Source organism: Hylobates moloch, unplaced genomic scaffold, assembly GCF_009828535.3.
Source record: "Hylobates moloch isolate HMO894 unplaced genomic scaffold, HMol_V3 SCAFFOLD_5, whole genome shotgun sequence".
Classification (NCBI taxonomy): Eukaryota; Metazoa; Chordata; class Mammalia; order Primates; family Hylobatidae; genus Hylobates; species Hylobates moloch.
This window is the reverse complement of record NW_026652280.1, coordinates 148,475,697-148,500,358: the sequence shown is the minus strand read 5'-3', so window position 1 is coordinate 148,500,358 and position 24,662 is coordinate 148,475,697. Positions and strand designations below refer to the sequence as shown.

Genomic DNA, 24,662 nt, shown 5'->3' with positions numbered 1-24,662 from the left:
GGTGCTCATCCTCTATCACCCCCAGGTGCTGTCTGATCATGTTGGTCAGTCTTCAGCAAGAGTCCTGTTAGGTCAATGTAGCCAGAACTTTCCTTACTCCTGATGTTATTACCTCTTGGTAATTTTCCATCCACTGACTCCCAGCCTGCTCCTTGACTATAAATTCCCACTTGCCCACGCTGTATTCAGAGTTGAATCCCATCCCTCTCCCCCACTGCAAAATTCTGTTGCCATAGTCCCTGTACCCGTCGTAATGGTCCCCAGTAAAGCCTCCCTCACCATGCTTTAACAAGAATCATTGAACATTTTTTTTCTTTAACAATATACAAATATTTGGGTTAAGACTGGGTTTTATCTGGCCAAGAAGTGAAAAGTTAAATGTTGCAGTGAATTGCAACGAGTGAATGTCCACTGTGATAGTCAGTGGGGAAGGTAATACAGAAAGAGCCTTTAGTTCACTGTGATAGTAAAAGGCAGAAGGTAATAGAGTGCATTCAAAGGTTGTTGTAATGAGCAAATGGGTTTTTATCAGAGTCTAAAAGAAATCCTGGACAAGGATCAACCCAATTTATGTGAGTGTAACACTGGCATTCTGTTGAATGACCAAGTTATCAATCATGAAACATGGAGGAAATAGAACATAATACATGTGTTCTTGGCCAGCCACAGTGGCTCACACCTAAAATTTCAGCACTTTGGGAGGCTGAGGTGGGCGGATTGCTTGAGGTCAGGACTTCGAGCCCACCCTGGGCAACATAGCAAGACCCCGTCTCTACAAAAACATACAAAAAATTAGCTGGGCATGGTGGCACACGCCTGTAGTCTCAGCTACTCAGGAGGCTGAGGCAGGAGGATTGCTTGAGCCCAGGAGTTAGAGGTTACAGTGAGCTATGAACTCGCTACTGCACTCCAGCCTGGGTGAGATAGCAAAACCTTACCTCTTTAAAAAAAAAAAAAAAAAGGGTTCTTTAAAAAACGTGTATATTAATAGTGTTAAAAGACACATTACGAGTATGAGAAACATAGGTATGGTTTTCCTTTGGAAAGAAGATAAATTTGGAAAATCATATATAAAGTTGGGAATGTTAAGTAGTATTGGTTGCAGAAGACAGATTGGAGGAGAGAAATGTTTCAGAGCCAAGGAGCAGAAATAGAACATGCTAAGTCAGTTAAATGCAAGGAACTGGTGGAATTCAGCAAGAGGCTGGAGAACAGATAAATAATGAGGAAGATGCTGCAAAATATCTACCACTTGGTAAGGACAAGAAAGGGCCCTAGAACACAGTTGGGGTTTGTACAGATGAAGCAGAGGGTGTAACTGAGGCTGAAAAGTCCCACTACACATGTGCCTCAATTAGGTAGTGATATTGTGGTGAGAAAATTCACATGCATTTGAAGTAGACGGTCACTTGGGATCATTCTCTAGGCTAATTATCTTCCTCTTCTGGGGAAGATATGGAGCTGACCTGGGGAAGTGTTTGTGCCAAAGACGAAAGATTGGATCACTAGGGCGAAGAACTTACATTATGCACAAAAGAGTTGTATTTGAGTCTGTCCTCATGGAACTTCTTGGGGACCAGTGACAGACCTGATGCATTTTCCACTGATATGATCATGGACAGTGTAAATAATAAATCAAGTGTTTGTGGATTTACACCTTCTTACCCGTCCATGCCTGCTACAGGGGAGGAAACTTGAGAAGGGGTGGGAGTGTGAGTTAGCAACCCCTTCCTTTTCTCCCTCCTCCCAGCGTTTGATAAGATGAGGTCAGGTGATTGTACAGTGGGCTGTGGGCAGAAACAGATTTGCTGAAAAGAGATGAGGAAGGCAGACATCCCAAGGCATGTTTGGAACATTCAGGTTAAATGCAGCATAGCATTATTCAGCAATAAAAAGGAATGAAGTATTGATATCCACTACAACATAAACGAACCTTGAAAATATTATGCCAAGAAACCAGTCACAAAAGACCATATATTGTGTGATTCCATTGATATAAAATGTCCTGAATAGGCAAATCTATGGCGACACCTCATTCCAACCTATTTTTCCAGCTTCCTCTTTTTCTCTGCCTGCCCCCATTACCCCATGCAGCGTTTGCTCTGTCCTCAACAAATGACCCACTGTTCACTGAAAAATCTATGTGCTTTCAGATCTCTACACCTTTGCCACCTTTATTATCTTCCAGTACGTGTCTGTTCTTCTAGGCCCAGCTTAACTGGCAACACCAAACTAAACTGAACAATCCTGACGCCTGCTGAGAGGAGCTGATCCCCACTAAAAAGTGAGCTCAGATTTGGAATTACGTAGAACATCCAGGCTGGAACCAGACCTGGAGGTTATCTAGTCCTAGTTCAGTCCCTTCATATGATAAGAGGAGGAAACTGAGGCCCCAAGAGGATGAATGGCCTGTCAAGTCCTGAAGCACACTGAGGGCAATCCCGGGCACACCTCATACAGGGTTCTTTGCCTTGCACTTCAACCTTTCTGCAGTTTGTTTGGTTTTTTGTTTTTGTTTTTGAGACGGAGTCTCACTCTGTCGCCCAGGCTGGAGTGCAGTGGCGCGATCTCAGCTTACTGCCAGCTCTGCCTCCCGGGTTCACGCCATTCTCCTGCCTCAGCCTCCCGAGTAACTGGGACTACAGGCGCCTGCCACCATGCCCGGCAATTTTTTGTTTTTTTGTTTGTTTGTTTTTTTAGTAGAGACGGGGTTTCACCGTGTTAGCCAGGATGGTCTCGATCTCCTGACCTCGTGACCCACCCGCCTCGGCCTCCCAAAGTGCTGGGATTACAGGCATGAGCCACCATGCCCAGCCTCTGCAGTTATTTTTGATGGAACAAATATTTATCAAATATTTGCTGTGTACCCATATTTTATGTCAGCCCATTCCTTAAAAAACTCTTACATGGGCTGGGCACCTGTAATCCTAGCACTTTGGGAGGCTGAGGTAGGCAGATTACTTGAGGCCAGGAGTTCAAGATCAGCCTGGCCAACATGGTGAAACCCCATCTCTACTAAAAAGACAAATGGCCAGGCATGGTGGTGCACACCTATAATCCCAGCTACTCTGGAGGCTGAGGCGGGAGAATTGCCTGAACTTGAGAGGTAGAGGTTGCAGTGAGCTGAAATCGTGCTACTGCACTCCAGCCTGGGCGACAGAGCAAGACGGTGTATTAAAAAACAAAAAACACAACAAAAAACAATTCTTACATGGTTCCTCATTATCGTCATGCAGTAGGGTACATAAGCCTCTTCATAGCCCAGCCTGTCCCTACAATTCCAGCTTCACTCCTTGCTACTCCCCCTCATATCTGGCCATCCACCATTTTGAACTGGTCAGCATAGTGTAATGTAGTCAACACGTGCAAAGACTTCAGAATCAAAGGCCTGGGTGTGAACCAGGTCTCTCCACTTACTTAACCACATTATCTTGAAAAAATTTAATTCATCTTTCAGAGCCCCTGTTTCATCATCTGTAAAACTGGGATAACAATACTTCTCTTCTAAGATCATTGATAGGATTACTTTGGTTATTTAAAAAGCATTTCTGTGCCATTACTAGTAATATTTATCATTTTAAATGATGACAATTATTACTTTCCTCAGAAAGCTTCTCTGCCCTCCCAACATTATGGAAGGTGCCCTTTTAGCTCCTGTGCTTATCTCCTAATAGTGTAAATTCCTGTTGAATGTTCATCTCTACCACTGAGCGTGAGCTCTTGGAAAACAGGACCATTGTTTCTCGTTCAACTTGGTAACTCCAAAACATTGATGATAACCAGGAAATGCTTGTTGGTTGAAAGGAAAAGAAGAAAGAAGTAAAGCAATAAGCAAGGTGCTGTGGGGGCCATGAACATGGCAAAGGTAAAAGCCCCTACCGTCCAGATGTAGAACCTCTAGCTGGACACAGACAAATTGCAGATTGCTATCTTTGAATCTCCTGTAAGGATAAAGTATATTTATGAGAGGGGGGAAAAGAACTTAAAAAAACTTATTTTTTCCTTATTGTGGGCTATATCATACATACAGGAATGCATAAAAGTAGTATGTAGAGTATGAGGAATAAAATGAACACTCATGTAACCACCATGCAGGATGACAAATAGAATTGTGGAAGCTCCACCCTCCCCATATGTCTCCCCTGTCACAGCTTCCTTCCTCTCCCCAAGAAGTAACTCCTGTCCTAGATTTCGTGATAATCATTTCCTTGCTTCTCTTTATGACTTTATTGCCTGTGTATGGATCCCGAACCAATATAGCTTTGTTTTTGAACCTTATATAAACTGAACCATACTGTATTCATATTCTTGAGACTGGCTTGTGTCCCTCAAGTTTGTGAAATTAATCCATGTTGTTGAAGATAGCTGCGGTTCTTTTTCTTTTAATTACTATAGTATTCCATTATATGACTATGTCACCATTTATCCATCTATTGCTAATGGACATACAGGATTTTTCCAGTTGGGGAACGACAAACAGTGCTTCCATTAATATTGTTGTATTCATTTTCTCCAGTATCTAAACATGCAGCATTCTTTTTGTTGATATTGTTGAGAATTCATTCTACCTCTGGAAGCGGTGAAATCCCTAGGGGTAGGAAAATTCAAACTAGTTTGCACAAAGAAGATTTAAATAGGTAGACAAGAGTCTCAAAGTGTGCTTGAAAATGTGTGTTTGAAAACTTCATGTTTCTCAAAGTGTGCTCCAACATGGCCCACAACAAAATGTGGAGAATTTGTTAAATACACAGATTAAAGACCCAGCCCAAACCCACCAACCAAGACCCTCTGCAGATATGGCCTGGAAAGCTGTGTTTTAGCAAGCTTACCACCCACCCCCACATGACTCACGGAGATCACCAACCCTCTACCTTCTTTTTTTTTTTTTTTTTTTTTTTTTTTTTTTTTTTTTCCCACCAACCAAGACCCCCTTCAGAGATGGCCTGGAAAGCTGTGTTTTAGCAAGAAGGCCACCTCCCCCAGCAGCCTGCTGTCACGACGCCCACCCTCTTCCTTTTTTTTTTTTTTTTTTTTTTTTTTTTTCATTTGTTAGCATTTAGTTAAGCTCCCTCCTTGTGGCTTCAAGCCACCAGGACACAGCCTCTCTACCTCCCCCCACATATACACCCTTAATCTTCTCCCAGCTCTCCTGCTGAAGAACTTGGCCTTCGTGACAGCAGGCTGCTTTGGGAGTTCCCCTTCCTCAGAATTCTGCAGTAGCCCATAGCACTCCATCCATGATGGGAGCAGTTCCAGCCTGTTTTATTATTATTTTTTTTGTCAGCATGTGATTACTCATCTCTCCTGACTGACCAAGGTCCACATTTGTCAAGGTCAAGAGTTGGGCAGAAGCTCTGGTTTCTCTTTAAGTGGTAATGCCTCAAAACCAACTTTACCAAAGTAACCTGGGTGACACTTGTGGAAGTTGATGCACACCACCAGCATTCCCCTGGCCTCCCAGTTGCTTCCTGTGCTTGGCCAGGCCTTTACTTTCTGTAGATGATACAGGTGTAATGGAACAAATCTCAGCAGTTAGGAGAGGAGAAGGGGCGGTACTTTCATGCCCAGAAAATCAGCTTCCCTTGATATGTCCTCCTTGGGCTAGCATGCCAACAGTCTCCAAGCGGACTCTGCCTTTAGCACACCTACACACTGTGGTCCTAGCCTTTTGCTTTCTTCTCCACATCTCTCTCCCTAATCCCTCAATCTCTCCCCTATTCCCAAATGCTCCAGAACACTCAGAAGTCTCACTTTGAGTAACTCCAAAGTCTTTCCATGACCCCTAGCAATGTTTTACCTAAATAGGCACTTATTGTTTTAAATAGACTTTCCTTTTTAGAGAAGTCTTAGCTTCACTGCAAAATTGAGCATGGAGTTCCCATATACTAGTTACACTGCTCTAAAAATCCTGTACTCTGCCTACTCATCCCCCCCGCCCTCTGCTCATCAGTCATTGATCTTTTTAAACCTGCTTCCAGTTTTGACTTTTCCAGAATGTCATATAATTGGAATCATACAATATGTACCCTCTTCAGAGGAGCTTGTGTCATCACTGAGTAATATATATTTGTTTAGTGCTGAATAATATTCCCCGTCCATCTGGATATATCAGTTTATCCATCCATTAAAAGACTGAAGATCATCCTGGGTGCTTCCAAGTTTTGTCAATTATGCATGAAGTTGCTGTCAACATCCATATGCAGGTTTTCTGGGTAGATGTTCAGGTTTCAGCTCATTTGGGTAAACACCAAGAAGTGCAATTGCTAAAAAGTATGGTAAGAGTATGTTCGGTTTAAGAAACTGCAGTGTCTTCTGAAGTGGGTGTACCGTTTTGTGTTCCCACAAGCAATGAGTGAGAGTTCCTGTTGCTCCATGTCTTCACCAGCATTTGGCAGGGTCAGTGCTTTGGATTTTGGCTAGTCTAATAGATGTGTAGTGGTACTTCATTGTTGTTTTGAGACACCTAGTTTTAAAACCACTGCTCGTCACTTTTTTCTCTGTGTTTTTGGGGGTCTTGTGTTTTAAAAGAAGTTTGCAGGGCAAATTATGAGCAAGTGATAGTGATCTTTCATTATTAAACATGATTTACAAATATTTCAGACTAACTCTCTCTTTTTCCTTTTAAATATAGATAAATGCAGAGGGAACACCAGAGGACGTTTTTCTTCAACTCTGCACAGCTATTGACTCTATTTTCTGAAGGCGAAAATGCATGTTTGTTAGAATGGAAACAGAGAAAAACATTAAAAAGTTCATTCCTTAACACAATGTTTCAAGTTAAACCTTTTGTGTCCCCCCTCCCACCCCCACCCCCTAAATCCTGACAGCACTGTCTGCTTCCCAGCTAGATCTGTGTGAGAGGTGTCTGGAAATCATGCATGGTATATTTGGGACTATCAGCCTCTTCTCCACACTTCAGACAACTGTCTGCACTCACAGCACGCACACTTTGTATCATGCAGGCCACACTCAGAGCTAGTCAAGTACATGAACAGTGGTGCAGTGCCAGTCTGTCCATTGTGATCACAGGCCTTGCTAGACCCTGATCATCTGGTTCTCCTCTCATTAAGCATCCCTAACTCCCAGTCACACCTTCCTCTCCCCAAGATTTACATACTGTTCCCCGATGGAGGCCCCTGGCATAGGGGACAGCCCTGGGCATCTTCCTTTGGTGTCTGGCTGTTTTGTCAACTCTCATCCACTGGTGGCTCAGAGCCATAAGGTGGGTTGATTACACAATGCCTTGTACATGATATAGAGACATTAAGCAAGTAAAATTTGACAGAAATTTTAAAATATGAAAATGTATAGCTTTTCCAAGATGGTAAAACCCAGGTTAGTCATCAGTAACATTCTCTATTATTAATTATTTTTAAGAAACTTGGAATACTGTCATTATGGCTAAAAGAACAAATCTGATAAATTGTGTAACCTAGTCTCTTCTCTACATGGTGATGCAGTTCAGCAATTATAAATTAATATAAATGACCAAAAGTAACTTAAAAGCATGAGATATTTGCTATTTCATTCATTGGGCACATATCAAATTAATTATAATTTTGATTTTAAATGGTCACCCATTTATTTGTTGCCAAGCAAGTAAAAAATACCATAACAAACCTGATGTGGGTGGGAGGGGCATGTCAGTAAGTGGTGTGTTCAATGTTGTGTTTGTTTCATATGGGCCCTTTCCAGGAGTTTGCAAACCTTGTCATACCCATATGCAAAATTGTGTTGCCTTGCATTAAACCAGTGAAGTTTGGGTTCTCTCTTGTGCTATCAGTTGTAAAATCAGAGCTTCTTATATATTCTACTGGAATAACTGCATCTTCCACTCAGTCACTACAAAAAAGCATAGTTTCAGTTTGCATGATTTTTTTTTTCTTCAATGGTTGTGCAGATAAGGATCCATTTCTAGGATAGAATTGTATTTTTTAAGTAAGTCATTTTTTTTTTCTTGAAATGGATATGTACAAATAAAATAAATGGAAGACAGGATAACTCTTTTTCTATTTATTTGTAACTCACATCATTCTGGAAAGCATTTGAAGCCTTATTCCAAACATAATTAGAAGCGAACACAGAAATAGTCAAGATTTACGATACGCTTATATGGTTTTAATTTTAGCTATAGATCAGTTTTGAGTTATTACAGACAGAACTCAATGTATTCATGATACATGGTAACGTTCATATTTCCTCTTTCTCTAGCACTCATTCTGAAACAGAAATGTTAGTGTTTGCTAAAGAAGAAATTAAATTTCTTTGGTTACAGTTATGCCTCTATTAACAAAAAGGGGCATGTTCCCACGACTCCAACAGTTGTCAAATACTTCTTCTTTATTACTACCCCAAGTCGTCACACTCTCTATCAAGGAGCATAAGTACTTGAGCAAACGGGAAAAAAAAAGGTTACAGGATGAAAATCATCAGTTGTGCCAGAAAACACAAAATGACTCTTTGTAGGGATTAACATTCTTGAAACACATACCATATACTGGCAAACACAGTCCATGCCCAGCACAGCTCTGACTGCACAGGTAAGGAAAATGAGACAGCAGAGGGGCAGAAAGGTCCAGCCATCTTTTACAGGCTTTTACGGCTGTAGCTGACAGCCACCTTGAAAAATTTAGCAAGGGTAAATGGCTTTGCCCCTGAAGAGTATCTAGAAGTGCAAATCAACTCTTCTCTAGAACACATTACTGATTTGAATGGCTTGAAATGGTATCACTACTTTAAAGTCGTAAGATTTTAATACTGGAAAAGACCTTAGAGGTCTGTCTGGCGAAAGACCTGCGTGTATGTAGAAGACATCAGAACATAACCTAAACTCCTTTACAATGATGTGTATTCAAGGCCACATCTGAGCTGGCCTGTGCCCTCTTCGATGCCATCAGCTACTACTCTCCTCTTACTCGTTTGGCTTAAGCTACTCTGGCCATCTTAATGTTGCCGGAACAAGCCACGGTCTACTGGCTCAGGGCCTGTGTGCTACTGTTACCCTTCTGCCCCTTCCTACAGATTATTCATGCAGCAAATTCCCTTGCTCCATCCTGGTTTCTATTTGAATTTACCCTGGCCAATAGAGGATTTCTTTGCTTATTCCATCTAAAATGGCAGACTATTCCCCATTCTCCCATTATTATTTTTCTCTGAGCGTTACTTATCTTCAAAGCATTTAGCCCTGCCTGAATTGAAGTAATAGTTTTTATTTACTTACTTATTGCTGGTCTTCTGCATTAGATTATAACCTCCATAAGGACACGGCTTGGTATCTCCAGTCCCACACACAGTAATTATTATCGAGAGCTAACATGTAACATGCTCTCTGCACCTCCAGTTTTCTCATGTATACAATGGAGAACATAATAGTAATGAACCTCATAGAGGAACTGTGAGGATTAAACAAAAGTTAGTAAGACACACGAATCATTTACTAGCTCCTAATGTGCAATGAAAGGTAGTTCTCTGTCAACACTTACTGAGTGCTTCACTTCCACAACTGGGACTAAGACCCACTCCAGTGTCCTTTCCATTACATTGCCTTTTTTTTTTTTTTTTTTTTTTGAGACAGCGTTCTCCCCCAGGCTATTATGCCATGGCACCATCTCGGCTTACTGCAGCCTCAACTTCCCAAGTTCAGGTGATCCCCCAAACTCAGCCTCCCGAGTAGCTGAGACTACAGCCACACGCCACCATGCCCAGCTAATTTGTTTGTATTTTAAGTAAAGACAGGGTTTTGCCATGTTGCCCAGGCTGGTCTCAGACTCCTGGGGTCAAGCAATCTACCTGCCTCGGCTTCCCAAAGTGTTGGGATTACAGACGTGAGCCACCGTGCCCGGCCCCATTACACTCCTCTTGAAAACATGGAAGGGAATCAAGATACACAGCCTAACTAGTGTCCCACAGAGAACCAAAACCACCTCTGCCACCCAGGGTTGAACCACAGCCTTTGGGTAAGATAGAGTCCAATTCCCCTGTCCTCTCACAGAACTGTCAAGATGTCCCTCTGATGCAAGGCCTCTAAGGATCTCACAGACACACTCAGTCATAGGTGGTGTCTCTTAAGTTCCTGGAGGAAAAAAATGTAAACTCACCAAAATGTTGGTCATACAACCAACACGTATTTATTGAGAATCTATTAAATGCCAGGCCCTAGAGACACAGACAGACATGGATGGTCTCTGTTCTTATGGAGCTAAATGTATTATAACTCTGAAAAGTCTAGTTAACTAGCTACATGAACTGTAGAAAAAAGAAGTTATATCTTTTTTCTGGGATCATATAAATAGAAGAACATTTTTCATCAAGAAATAAAAATAGTTTACAGCCTAAACAGGACAATGTCTTCATAAGCTTGTGGAAAACCCTACTGAAATCTGAAGACTTCCAATCCCATCCAGTGCATCTACAGATGAACAACAGGCTTCAAACTTCATTATCCACAATAAGAAATAGTTTTATATAGCACACAACACTTATATTTATGATTGAAAAAGACATTTCACAAAACAATATTTATTACATGTGATGTACCATTTTCTCTATTTCATTTTTTCAAATGTTCTTCATACCTAGTAAATTTTTGTGTTCTGTGAATCAATTTAAACAAAAAAGGGAAGGGGGGAAAACAGACAAGGCATACTATTAGGTTAAGTGAGAAGCACCCAACATGCATAGAAGAAAATCCTACCCGAGGCAGGAAACACAAGCCTTAGTCCCAGCTTTGCCTGAGACTTTGCAAGCCTGGACATATGCTCAGGGTTGTACTCTTACGAAGCACACCACGTCAGGAAAACAGAATGTAAGGCAACACCTGCACACCTCCACTCCTAACACCTAGTGTTGCCTGACACAAGGGGAAATTCCTGCTCAGGAATCAGGATAGTAAGGCAGACGCTGACTCTGAAGTAATCTGCCTAGGTTAAAATCCAAGCATCACTGCTTTACTAACTATACGACCTTGGGCAGGTTAACTTCTCTCTGGCTAGATTTCCTCATATGACAACAGGATAATAAATGACCCTGCCTCATAGAGTTGTTAAGAATTAGTTATCATATGCTTGCTTGGCACATAGTAAACACTGTATCAGTGTTTTCTATTATTATTATGCATCACACAAAAGGAAACCTCCTCTGCCTAAACCTTACAGCAATGGTTTTAGATATTAAAAGTTTCTTAAGATGTGCAAATAACTTGAGCACAATATATCAGGAAATAGATCTTATCTACTGAATACCACTGAATAAGCAATGCTTTAGCAAGTAGGTCTTTTACAGTCTGTTTTAGCTTACAGTCCAATAATTCTATGTAGGCAGATGGTGGCCTACTGGCAAATGACAGCTCTGCCCATTATTCCTGCAACTCTCAAATTAAAACAACAACAAAGCACCACCTACTACCATCCAAACTTCAGAGCCTTTTAAAGCCATGGGGGCTATTTGCCTGGAGCTGAAAAATGCAAAACAAACACATCTTCTGCTCAAGCCGAAAAATCCTCTTTTTAACTCAAAAATCTCAAAAAATGTTTGCCCTTGAAAAATGCATTCAAGTGGTTTGTCTATTCCATTTATATAACAATTGTATCACTAGTAGCCCTCTTCCAAAGCATACATCACACTTTATGGAATTTTTGAATGGATCTGAATGGCTTTCCAAAACTAACTGGTATTATTTCTACACAAACATAGAAGTTACCATCAAGCGTTACTATCTTGCCTAATTACAAGTTGAAGGCAGATCTTCTGGCATATTCACAAAACATTTAATACAAAAATGCCCAGAATGCTAATGATTCCCCTCTTCACCCACTAATAATTCCAGGGTGAGAAGTTAAGCTCGAGTCCATTTACTTTTCCTTCCATTATGATATATTATATCTATATCATCAGTGATCTTTAATCAATATATTACTTTAAAATTCTCATATTTCTATATTTAAAATTCTATTACTTTTCTCAATTAAAAAAAATTCAGGGTATGATTTTAGTACCCCTCTGTGTACTGAAGAGAACTAGTAAATAATGTTCCCTTGATTTAAAATAGGAAAAAACAGGTGATTCTAAAAATTGGGTCAAATATAACAATCAATCTTAGAATATTTATACTATCTTTTCCTATAGTTAATAGTAATTTCCAGGAAACAAGGTGATTTTTCAAAAGCCATCTGTTTAAATACATGGGGGCTTATTTTCATGAGACACAACCAGAAAAAAAATTTTCAACTTTAGTTTTCACACCTGAGCATTAATAATTGCCTTTTTCTTTAACCATGATCTGTTTCCTTTTTGTAAGCTAGTTTAATTTAGTGTTTCAGCACACACTGAGTAAAAAACATTACCATCTTTTACAGGGTTGCTTAAGATCACCTTCTTTTCTAATATATTCCTTATTCTTCATAAACGACAGAAAGAAAACTCTTAAATATGTGAAGCAAACCATTTTAAAAAGTACCAATTTCTGGTTTTAACACTGGTAAAAAAAAAAATCCAAAATCTAACCAAAAGGAAGTCACAACAAGCATTCTATAATATAAACAGACAGTATCCACATAGTTTATTTCTCACAGTTCTCCTGACAAATGAACATCATTCAAGAACATACTGTATACACAGATAAGAAGAAACATACAAAATGTTTTAAATGATGCACAACAAAATCCAGCAGTATAAAAGAATGCATGTGAACCCTTGCTCACTGTGCAGACTAAATTTAATCACTTGTTTAAATAGTAATAAAAATACAATCTTTTATGGATCTTGTGCAGACTACAAAAGAGGGAAATTATTACCATATATATGATTTTTATATTAGGCAGTTTTCTTTGATGAGTTGTACTGACAACTCCAAATACAGAGGCAGAAGGCTGTGTATTTTAAAGGAATTAATGTTGTGAATTAGAAACTTTACACAGTTACTACCACTGGCACTTTTCACCATAGTTTGTACACATCACATGATCATCTTATATAACATTACATTTAAAAAATATATCTGAGTGACAATTTTATAACATTCACACACCATGAGCTGGTTAAGGAAGCAATGCCACAGTTGCCTCCTGTAGTGCTTCACTGTTGGTAATTAAGGACAATTCATTGTGGTTAAAAGAAATTAGATATCAATATGATTAAGCAGCTCCAATTTACTAAAGGCCATCAATGACCACCACTGGGACAGTGAGTTCTTTTCAAGTGTATATCCTAGAAGCAAACACCATCATTGGTTAAAACTTTGTCTAAAGAAGTCAGTTTCTGTGCTGAAAACTATTTTCACAAACTGAAGGCTACTAAACTGTTTTAATATAAATACTTTGTCTTCTCATTATCATATTTATGACCAAGTTCTTTGAAACCTTTGGAATTTACTCTCTCTTTAATGTGTGCTCTCGCTCCATCTCACCCATTTAAGATCACCACCTAAAATGCAGTGGTAAAAAATTCACCAGGGAAACCCTTTGCTCACCAGGAATGTTCAGCTGCTGAAGTGATCTAGAGCCACAACGGTGCAGAGCTGTACTTGACGAGAACACTCAGGAAGCTCTCATGCTGTGAGTGTCATTTCTGGGAAAGCAGAGAATCTTTCCAAACTGTGCACATAATTAACAATGACACCATTGCTATGTGTTGAAGAGGACTAGTAAATGATGTTCTCTTCCATGTCATCTGTTTGCTGGAAAGTAGTTTGGGTCAAGGTAATTGTAACTGGTGCCCTGAGACACACAGTAGTCTCTGTCTAAGAATGTCTCTGACCTATAAATAGGTTCTAATTGGTGATCTTCCTTGTGAATATCTGTTTCATGTAGGCTGCAAAGAAAAAAAAGACACATATCATTACATGGTATTGGATGCATTTCAGTCTGTGTATTACAAAGCTTCCTCACAGCTCTCCCTGTTTAAATCCATTAATCTATCAAAATCTCTAACGGAAAGTTACTTGACATGTGGTATGATTACAGAAAAAAATTAATTGCCTAGAACAACAAAGTTTAATTCACTAAGTGTGGGTATTAACATTTTCTATGTTTGGAAATCAAATTCACTAATGGCTGAGAAGCTCTTTTCTTGTCTAAGTTGAAGACTGACAATGAAGAAAACACTTACCAGTCTGAACAAGAATCACAGAAATCCAAAGACATTTCTGGAGGACAATCCTGGCAATGCCAGCGAACACCCTGGATGGGTTCTATGCCACAGTTATCACACTATAACAGATTCAGAGAGAAAATGTATTAAGTTATACTGTTCCACGATCTTTTTTATTTTCCACAAGGAAACACATGATGTGCACACAGACATCTCTTCTCTCTCCATGCACAGGACAGTAATATAACACACAAATGGTTATCTGTTAGAGACAACTTCTAGCAAACTAGGTAAAATTCCATCCACTCAATATCAAGATATGGGTGAGAGGAACATTAGAAGGGATAATCTTCAATCAGCTTAAATTTATTTAAAAATTTTTAAAAGTAAATCATCTCCAATTTGGGTGTTTTGTTATTTGTAACCATCTACTTGAAAGGTACCTCAGACCACTGTACGATGACTATGGTTGAGAAACAGAGAGTTAATACCATAGTTAAAACTATCCAAATACTGGTTAAGGAAGCAATGCCACAGTTGCCTCCTGTAGTGCTTCACTGTTGGTAATTGATACAGAATTGTTTTAGCAGGTTCTCTTGGCTAACATAAACCCAGGCAACAATGAAATTCTGTCTAAACTTTTATCTTATTGAATCGCTCTCCAAAGCCTAAAGACTCCTAATAACCAATGCCCATCATGTCAAAAAGGCAGATCTAGCTCTTTCTCAGCGTGCTGGCATTGTGACAGTCCTCAGTGTGTTCTGTGCACTTTTGGAAATCAAAGGATCTATCATTTCTAGTTTCTTTGATCATCTGGTCAACTATAGTGGCTGACAGACTGGCAAACAAGCCATGGCTGGGTTTTGCAGCAAAATTAGGAGAAGTGAAGCAAGTTTCTTTCTGAAAGGGCAGAGCTGCCAGTTAGGAAAATCTCTATTGGAGAAGCAGGGTCACTGAAAGATCAAGAGGGAAAATCATTTAATATAGTATGGTTACTGGCTACTCTAGAGGATCAAAGGTATAGCTTTGTTTTCCATTTGGTTTACCAGTCACAGCACACATCAATACTTTCATGTGTACCCACCAACACCACCAAGTTTATGGTCTCATTATTACTTCCTCCAGTCCAACCAAGTCAATTCTAATGCCTAAAGGCTTCTCAAACTTGCCAATCTTTATTTCCATGGCCATCAGTCAAGTTCAGGACACCCTCCTCTTTTGTCTAAATTATCAAAAGAATCTCTAACCAGTTTCCTTGACTCTAGTCTTGCCTTCCTCTAATTAAGTTTCCATACTATGGCCAAAATGATGAGGGGAAAAGCTGGTCAGTTCCAAACCCACTGCTTTCCTAAAGATCATCACCCCCAATAGTTTAAGTAACTAGAATGATTCTTTCCAAAACGTAAATTTCATGTTACTTTCTGCTTAAAATCATTCAACAGTTTCCCTCACCGACCTCTCAGGATAGTGTGAGCTCCTTGGCAAAATTTATAAGGCGGTGCAAGCAGCCTCTAACTACTCTCTAGTATGTACTCTAGCCACGCTCAACTATTTTGTTTAACTTCTCTAAATTCCTTATGAGAATGAAAACAGAATAAGGGCAAGAACTGAGTCTGTCTTGTTTACTGCTTGTAAGAACTGAGTCTGTCTTGTTTACTGCTTGTAAGAACTGAGTCTGTCTTGTTTACTCTAGCACTTAGCAAAGTGACTGGAACATAATGTGTATTACAAAATTCTGCAGAATGAGTATATGCATTTCTATTAGCCTCTCAATCAGAAAGGGGAAAAAACCCATTTCTGACCCATGAACAACAGCAACGAAAAGAGAAATAGCTAAACAAAAGCCCCTCACATTTTACCTCAATTGATAGCTACCTGTATGTCTGTCTTCACTCTACTAAATAATAAACTTGTCACATCAGGAACGATGGCACCACTGCTTTGTATAAATGAATGGGATAAAAGATAAACCTTTTCCTACATGCTTAGCAGTTCTGGAGTTTAACACTACAGAAACCACTTTAAAGTATCTCTTACCACCTTTTTAAAATTAAATGAATACTGCAGCCTGGCCAACATGGTGAAACCCCCATCTCTACTAAAAATACAAACATTAGCTGGGCATAGTGGCACACACCTGTAATCCCAGCTACTTGGGTGGCTGAGACACGAGAATCGCTTGAACCTGGGAGGCAGAGGTTGCAGTAAGCTGAGATCACGCCACTGCACTCCAGCCTGGGCAACAGCGAGACTCTGTCTCTAAATAAATAAATAAATTAATTAATTAATTAAATGAATCCTAAAATTAAATAGAACTTACCTTAAAGCCCACATGTTGCACAAATCCACTTTCAGCTTGCATTTGCTGAAGTTTCTGCTTCTTTAACTTTTTAAACTGTAATAGTTCTTTATATTCAGGTAAATTCCTATATATGATAGGAATACTTTCGTCATCCTATCAAAAAAAACAAAACAAAAATGTTGGTTTGGTAATTAAAATGAATTAAGTGTAAGAAATACAGAATATTTTTCTACTGATATTTTTCATTTTTAAAATATCTCTTAGTACTCATAGAAAATTAGTGCTGCTATTAGCAGTATTTTCCACTAACGCTTTTGGACGGCTTTTTTTTTTTTTTTTTTTTTTTTTAACAAAATAGTAATTCTGAATTGTAGCAGACTACTTCAATGCAGGTAAAAGGGAAGCGCGGCCATGCTTACCACCTCTGTCATACACTATTGCAAACCCAATCCCATCTTTATATTTTCACGGTTACTTGAGTGACTTGTAATCTACTTCTCCCTCATTTAAGGAAGTTTCTCTTCTCCAATCTAACAGATTTTTACATTTGCTCCTGTAAACATGACACTTTCTTAATAACAAGCAAACCAACCTCTGCTCTTGTTTTTTGCTCTGTACTCCCAATGATCAAAGTAGAACATTTCTCTCCTACTCAAGAAGATGAACTGAGTTACAAAGATGACTATTTAGAACAGACTGTAAGAGACATCAACAGTAAAAACTACATAAATGTATTGAGTAGGCTAGGCGCAGTGGCTTACACCTGTAATCCCAGCACTTTGGAAGGCCAAGGTGGACAGATCACTTTAGGTTAGGAGTTCAAGACCAGCCCAGCCAACATGGCAAAAGCCTGTCTCTACTAAAAATACAAAAATTAGCTGGGCGTGGTGGCACGCACCTGTAATCCCTGCTACTCGGGAAGCTGAGGCAGGAGAATTGCTTGCACCTGGGAGGCAAGACTGTGACACTGCACTCCAGCCTGGGAGACAGAGTGAGACTCCGTCTCAAAATTAAAAAATAAAATAAATGTATTAAGTTGAAGTATCCCTTAATAAACTGGCTTTCAAGGTATAAAGTCTATTTATGATTCCGAACTTTTAGATACATATGTTCAGGACCATCCCCCACCTCCCAAATTGACAAGTAGTTTTCTACTCAAAGTATTAACATGCAGAATTTGTCTATTTAAAATTGCTGACAACACTGTGGTTCATCATCCTAGACAACTTCAAGATTATCACAGATGCCCAACTCACTATTTCTGGCCTCTAATCTTACACTGATTCTACTGAAATGATCTTCATTTTCATTCCTTCTCAGTCTCCCACTCCAATAGCCATACCTTGGACCTTGCCTTCAACTGTAAGTGTCTTACATCCCAAATATTAAGCTTAGATTTCCTACCTCCATTGTTATTCCTACTTCTCTCATATTCTCACCCCAAATAATCAGCTTATTTTTTTAACCTCGTTGACATTTCTAATCACTATTCTGCTTCCCATTCTCCCAATTCATTTGTGCTCTGCCACCCAGGTTCTATTTCTTTCCTTTGCTACCTCATGACTGATCCCATGCTCACTAATTTCCTAAAAGCATCCTCAGTTCTCTGATCCATGTTCTGTAAATTCCCAATCCTGGACCAGACAAGCCCTACCCCACCCGTTCCTCCTGCTACATTAGGTATTAAGTGCTATTTTTTTTTATATCAAGTAAACAAAAGCTTACACAAAGCAGCCCAAGTCAGAAATCTAAGTGTTGTCCTCAGTTTTTCTTTTTTTTCTGAGACCAGAGTCTCGCTCTGTCACCCACGATGGAGTGCAGTGGCGCGATCTCGGCTCACTGCAAACTCCACCTTCCGGGTTCACGCCATTCTCCTGCCCCAGCCTCCCAAGTAGCTGGGACTACAGGCACCCGCCACCACACCCAGCTAATTTTTTTGTTGTTTGTTTGTTTGTTTTTTGAGACAGAGTCTCGCTCTGTCACCCAGGCTGGAGTGCAGTGGCGCAATCTCGGCTCACTGCAAGCTCCGCCTCCCGGGTTCACGCCATTCTCCTGCCTCAGCCTCTCCGAGTAGCTGTGACTACAGGTGCCTGCCACCACACCCAGCTAATTTTTTGTATTTTTTAGTAGAGACGGGGTTTCACCGTGGTCTCGATCTCCTGACCTTGTGATCCGCCCGTCTCGGCCTCCCAAAGTGCTGGGATTACAAGCGTGAGCCACCGCGCCTGGCCATTTTTTTGTATTTTTAGTAGAGACGGGGTTTCACCATGTTAGCCAGGATGGTCTTGATCTCCTGACCTCGTGATCTGCCCGCCTCAGCCTCCCAAAGTGCTGGGATTACAGGCGCACCACGCCTGGCCTATCCTCAGTTTTTCACTCCGTCTTATATCGAATGTAACAAATCCTGTCATTTCTTAATACTTTCTACAATCTCTCTCAAATCCGTCCTCTAGTATCCACCCCCTCCTTTGCCCCTACCATTACTTAAAAGTTCCCAATGGTTTCCTATCTACAGCATCAAGTCCAAAGTCTTCAGCTGAATAAAAGATTCTTTACAATTTTACACTTCATCTATCTTATCTCCCACTTTTTCCTGTTTTGTTATTTTTATTTTTATTTATTTTTTATTTTATTTTTATTTTTATTTTTATTTTTTTTGAGAGAGAGGGTTTCACTCTGTCACCCAGGCTGGAGTGCAATGGTGGGGCTCTCTGCAGCCTTGACCTCCCAAGCTCAAGTGATTCTCCCACCTCAGTCTCCTGAGCAGCTGAGATGACAGGCGTACACCACCAAGCCTGGCTAATTTTTTTTTTTTTTTGTAGAGACGGGGTTTCGTCATGTTGCTCAGGCTGGTCTCGAACTTCTGGGCTCAAGCGATTTGCTCATCTAGGCCTCACTTATTGCTAGGATTACAGCATGAGCCACTGCACCTGGCCCCACTATCCATTTCAAATTCTTGTCAACTAAAGATGTTTGATGATTGTTATTACCATCCTATGTCACCACTGAGAAACACAACGTAAGTAATGCTATACACTAATAAATAAGTAACCCAAATAATTAGATAATATAGTAAGAAACGTCTTAATGAAATTTACTTAATTCAGGTATTTTGCAAATGCAAAGAGTGTAAACACTTTTAAATTTTTAAATTTGCATTTAAATGCTAAGGATATTATTAAATGTGATCAGCAAGGCTAAGATTAAGAAAGTTAAATCACCTCACACCCAGTAGGTGGCTACTACTAATTTAAAAAAAAAAAAAAAAAAAAAAGTGTTGGCAAGGATGTAAATAAACTGGAATCCTTGTGCACTGTTGGTGAGAATGTAAATGGTATAGCTCCTATGGAAAACAGTATGGTGGTTCCTCAAAAAAATTTAACATAAAATTACCATACGATCTAGCAATTCTACTTCCCAAAAGAACTGAAAGCAGGATATTTGTATACCCATGTTCACAGTAGCATTATTCACAATAGCCAAAAGGTGGAAGCAACCCAAGTATCCATCAACAGATGACTGGATAAACAAAATGTGGCATACAATATTGGGAATATAATGCGGCATACAATATTGGGAATATAATGCAGCCTTAAAAAGGAAAGAAATTGTGATACATGCTACAAAATGGATGAATCTTGAAGAACATATGCTGGGTGAAACAAGCCAGTCACAAAAGGACAAATACTGTATGCTTCCACTTACTTGAGGTATGCAGAGTAGTCCTCAAATGTATAGATACAGAAAGCAGAATAATGACTGCCAGAGGCTAGAAAGACGGGTGTTGGGGAGATGTTTAATAGGTACAGAGTTTCAGTCATGTAAGCTGAGAGCTCTGGAGACTGTCTGCACAATAATGTGACTGTACATAGCATTGCTGAACTGTATACTATAAAAATGGTGAGGATGGTAAATTTCATGTTATGTGTATTTCACCAAAATTAAAAGAAAAATTTTTTAAAGCCTCATAGATTTCCTAATCATAATCACTTTAAACTTACTTAAAGGGGACTAATATCAAATGGAGCTAAAACTGTATACAGATTTCAAAGCCACAGGTAAATAACATGTAAGTAAGTGTTCTATCTATTGCTTTTTGAAAAGAGAAATTAAAATCTATAAATTTTTCCACCAGATGCTTCATAAATATACATTTTGAGTAGCTATTTTAAAGTGATCAGAATAATTTGAACTGGAACTCATTTTTAAATAAATAAACTCAACAACAACAAAAATTACATCAAATCCAATCCACTCTATTATATTTTGCCAATTCGTCAAACTGTAACTTTGGGTTTTGTTTTTTTGTGGGTTTTTCTGAGGGTTTTTGGGTTTTTTTATTTTGTTTTTTGAGATGGAGTCTCACTCTGTCTTCCAGGCTGGAGTGCAGTGGCACGATCTCAGCTCACTGCAAACCTCTGCCTCCTGGGTTCAAGTGATCTTCCTGCCTCAGCCTCCCGAGTAGCTGGGACTACAAGCATGAGCCACCATACCTGGCTAATTTTTGTGTTTTTAGTAGAGACGGGGTTTCACCATGTTGGCCAGGCTGGTCTCCAACACCTGACCTCACGATCCGCCCACCTCGGCCTCCCAAAGTGCTGGGATTACAGGTGTGAGACACTGTGCCCAGCCTTTTTGTTTGTTTGTTTTTTAAGACAGATTCTCCCTCTGTCGCCCAGGCTAGAATGCAGTGGCGTCATCCAGGTTCACTGCAGGCCCAATTTCCCAGGCTCAAGTGATCCTCCCATCTCAGCCTCTTGAGTAGATGGGACTTCAGGAATGCACCACCATGCCAGGCTGATAATTTTTTCTTTTTTCTTTTTTGTAGAGATGGGGTCTCGCTATGTTGCCCAGGCTGGTCTTGAACTCTGAGGCTCAAGTGATCCTCCTGCCTCAGCTTCCAACGGTACTAGGATTATAGTTGTGAGCCACCACGCCTAGCCAAATTGTACTTTTTTTAAGTACTCCACCACCACTCTTCATCTGGCCAATTTTTATCCATACTTCAAGTACCATCTTCACTGTCACCCTCTCAGGTCTTCCCCTGAAACTCTCAATCTAAATTAAGCACCTCTTAAATAATTATGTTAGCATCTCTTTTTCCTTTCAAGCATTTTTTAATTTATTTTTTTGGAGATGGAGTTTTTGCCCTTGTTGCCCAGGCTAGAGTGCAGTGGCGCAATCCCAGCTCCTGGCAACCTCCACCTCCCGGGTTCAGGCAATTGTCCTGCCTCAGCCTCCTGAGTAGCTGAGATTACAGGCATGCACCACCATGCCCAGCTAATTTTTTTTTTTTTTTTTTTTTTTTTTTTTTTAAGTAGAGATGAGGTTTTACCATGTTGGCCAGGCTGGTCTTGAACTCCTGACCTCAGGTGATCTGCCCACCTCTGCCTCCCAAAGTGCTGGGATTATAGGCGTGAGCCACAGTGCCCGGTCTGAAGCACTTTTTTAAATGTGTGATTTACTGATGTGATTACACATCTATCTCCTCCTACAGACTAAAATTTATGAGCACAAAGATCAAACATATCTTGTTCATAACTATGTATCTAATCCCTAGCAAAGCCTGATAAATAGTAAGTTTAAATAAATATTTCTCAGATGTACAATTCTAATAATCACAAAGTATGAAATTATACACAAATACTGTTTAAGATACAGCACTGATATTAGTCATTTTTCAAAAGACAAGTTTAAAAGGAAATTTAAAAATTTTTATGAATACAGTTATGAAGGCAGTTTGATGCCAAAGTATACAATCAGTATTTGATTAATCTAGCTATAGAACAAAGGAGCTTACTTTTATTTGATAACTTTTCATTAAAATATCCTTTTCCAGTTCTATATAATCAGAGAATTAAGGAAGATATAGGGTAATCTTTATGTCCTTTTAAGCAAGGAATCAGAATCAGGTTAAGTATTGAGAAAATAATTTCAGGAATAGTAAATAATAAAAAATATTAACAGCAACAAAAAGAAATCCCTATATATGTAAAGTAAAATAAAGTGAATTAACCTAAATTAATATCCAACCATGGCAACACTGAGAGGGATTATTCATTCCAAGATAATTTAAAAACCAATTTGACTTTACTTCTGTAGCGTGATATAGATATAGATATATAGATATAGATATAGATATAGATATAGATATAGATATGGCAAAATAAAGAACTGAAAAACAGTTTTCAGGAACCATATTAATAGTAGTGTTGGTTATTAATATATTCTGAGATTGTTCTGGGCAGCATGAGACAAAGGAAGTAAGTATTACATTGATATCATTGAGAACTGTGATTTTTAACCTGCAGAAAGGAGATACATATTTAAGATCGATTAGGGTAGATAAAAGTCCTAGAGTTCTTAAGTTGAATTTGAAATTAAAATATGAACTTAATGATGTCTTTCATCCTTAAATAAAATAAAAATGTATCATATTTCCCAGCTCTGTCCATTAACAGGCCTACAAACAATGATGAACCCAGCAGCAAGTAACACTCTTACAGTCAGGATATAGTCTCTAAATACCATTTCCCAGTAAAAAGAAGGACTGACTCTGGGTCTGAGGCGGGAAATATACAAGATGAGCCTGGATTTTCCTTGTTAAAAATGGGTATTAAGCTATTAAACACTATTAGAGTCTTATCAAAAGAACTTATAAACCAACTTAAATAGGCTACAACTAACCAAAGATGGGCCAGTTTGAACACTAACGAAGGCAGTAACATCAATGAATTGAAATACATTAAATACATTTAGGGCGAATAGTTCGTAAGAATACAAAAAATTCTTAAACCTCATTGGTCATCTTTGAAGGATATGAGAAAATTAACTCATTATTTTAAAAACCAGAAAATAGTCCAGGCATGGTGGCTCACACCTATAATCTCAGCACTTTGGGAGGCCAAGGCAGGCAGATCACGAGGTCAGGACATGGAGAATATCCTGGCCAACATGGTGAACCCCCGCCTCTACTGAAAATACAAAAACTAGCCGGGCATGGTAGCACACGCCTGTAGTCTCAGCTACGCAGGCAGCTGAGGCAGGAGAATCACTTGAACCTGGGAGGCGGAGGCTGCAATGAGCCGAGATTGCACCACTGCACTCTAGCCTGGGCGACAGAGCGAGACTCTGCCTAAAAAAAAAAAAAAGAAAAAGAAAATAAAGGGAGAATTGAGCAATTATCCCACCTTTTCTATATGTACCTCAGAGTAACCAAATAGTTGACTGGGGGGCAGGGGGATTACCTTTAGAATAGTCCATCAAGGAAATGAAGAAATGATAGCATAATCACTATTCTGTAACATCTAACGAACTAATCGATCTAGGCAATGATCAGTGGCTGTTATGCCAAAAAAAGAGACAACCAGGCTGATGAAAGTAAACCTGCCCACCGTAACAAACAAATACATCTGAATCTCATCAATGCTCTTGACCTACTGTGAATTTACAGGAAGTTCAGAAAACAGAGGAACAGATTAAATGACAACAAGAAGATGTAATCAATAAAATCCATACTGCAAAATTCTATAGGACAAATGAACCAGTTCTTCAACAAAAACACTGGGAGAGGGAATAAAGGAAAGTGAAAGAGGGAGAATGAACCTATTGTGATTTATGGGCTTTATTTGGATCCAAGCCCAAATGAAAAAATTAGAAAAAAAATCATGAACGGTGACTATATATTTCACTGTATAACAAATTACCTTTTATAAACATGATAATTATATTCTGTAATATCTGGGACTTGCTCCAAAATAATCCAGAGCAGAGTTGAGGTGGGTAGGGAGGGAGTAGAGATAAAATAAGGTAGCTTCATGTTGATAATTGTTAAGGTTCATTATACTATTCTATTTTTGTATATGTTTGAAATCTTCCTCACAAAAGCACATTACTTAAAAACTATACATTTGACTTGTTCATTAAAAGAAACCAACATTCTCTAAAGAGTGGAAATAATTAGAAAATCCTACTCTCTTCTATACCTTGATGTGTATAACAACTAAGTAGATAACTTACTGATGCATCTTCAACAGCAGTGTTCATGTGGCTATGAAAACAAGATCGGTCATCATCTTCATCCATATACACTGGCGGTTCATGTGAAGTCATGAAAGTGGAAGGCTTAAAGAGATGCTTATTAAGAGGGTGCTGTCGTCTGCTTGTTGAAGACTAAGTAAGAAAACAAATTTTTAATTGGGACAGTGAAAAATCATTACAAGAATCAAAAATATAAAAATACAAATGTTACTTCCAACAAGTCTATCAGAAGAAT

At 39.2% G+C, this 24,662-nt stretch overlaps 2 protein-coding genes across 8 annotated transcripts in view; one reads left to right on the top strand and one right to left on the bottom strand.

Annotated features, from left to right (window-relative positions):
- The window catches only part of AK5 (adenylate kinase 5), a 296,002-nt gene extending 288,001 nt beyond the window's left edge, over positions 1-8,001 (top strand). For both annotated transcript variants that reach the window (XM_032155547.2, XM_032155548.3), the window contains exon 14: positions 6,632-8,001. In XM_032155547.2, coding sequence (XP_032011438.1) covers positions 6,632-6,700 — 69 coding nt within the window. In that variant the 3' untranslated portion in view covers positions 6,701-8,001. The remainder of the gene's footprint in view (positions 1-6,631) is intronic.
- Positions 1-24,662, bottom strand: part of ZZZ3 (zinc finger ZZ-type containing 3) — a 142,164-nt gene that overhangs the window by 10,821 nt on the left and 106,681 nt on the right. For 4 of the 6 annotated variants that reach the window (XM_032155535.2, XM_058439649.1, XM_032155537.2 and 1 more), the window contains 4 exons: positions 24,407-24,559; positions 16,406-16,540; positions 14,104-14,204; positions 8,106-13,806 (listed from right to left, as the gene is read on the bottom strand). In XM_032155535.2, coding sequence (XP_032011426.1) covers positions 13,662-13,806; positions 14,104-14,204; positions 16,406-16,540; positions 24,407-24,559 — 534 coding nt within the window. In that variant the 3' untranslated portion in view covers positions 8,106-13,661. Of the gene's footprint in view, positions 1-8,078; positions 13,807-14,103; positions 14,205-16,405; positions 16,541-24,406; positions 24,560-24,662 lie in introns of those variants that run through there. The other 2 variants (XR_009213704.1, XM_032155543.2) reach the window with 2 other exon arrangements.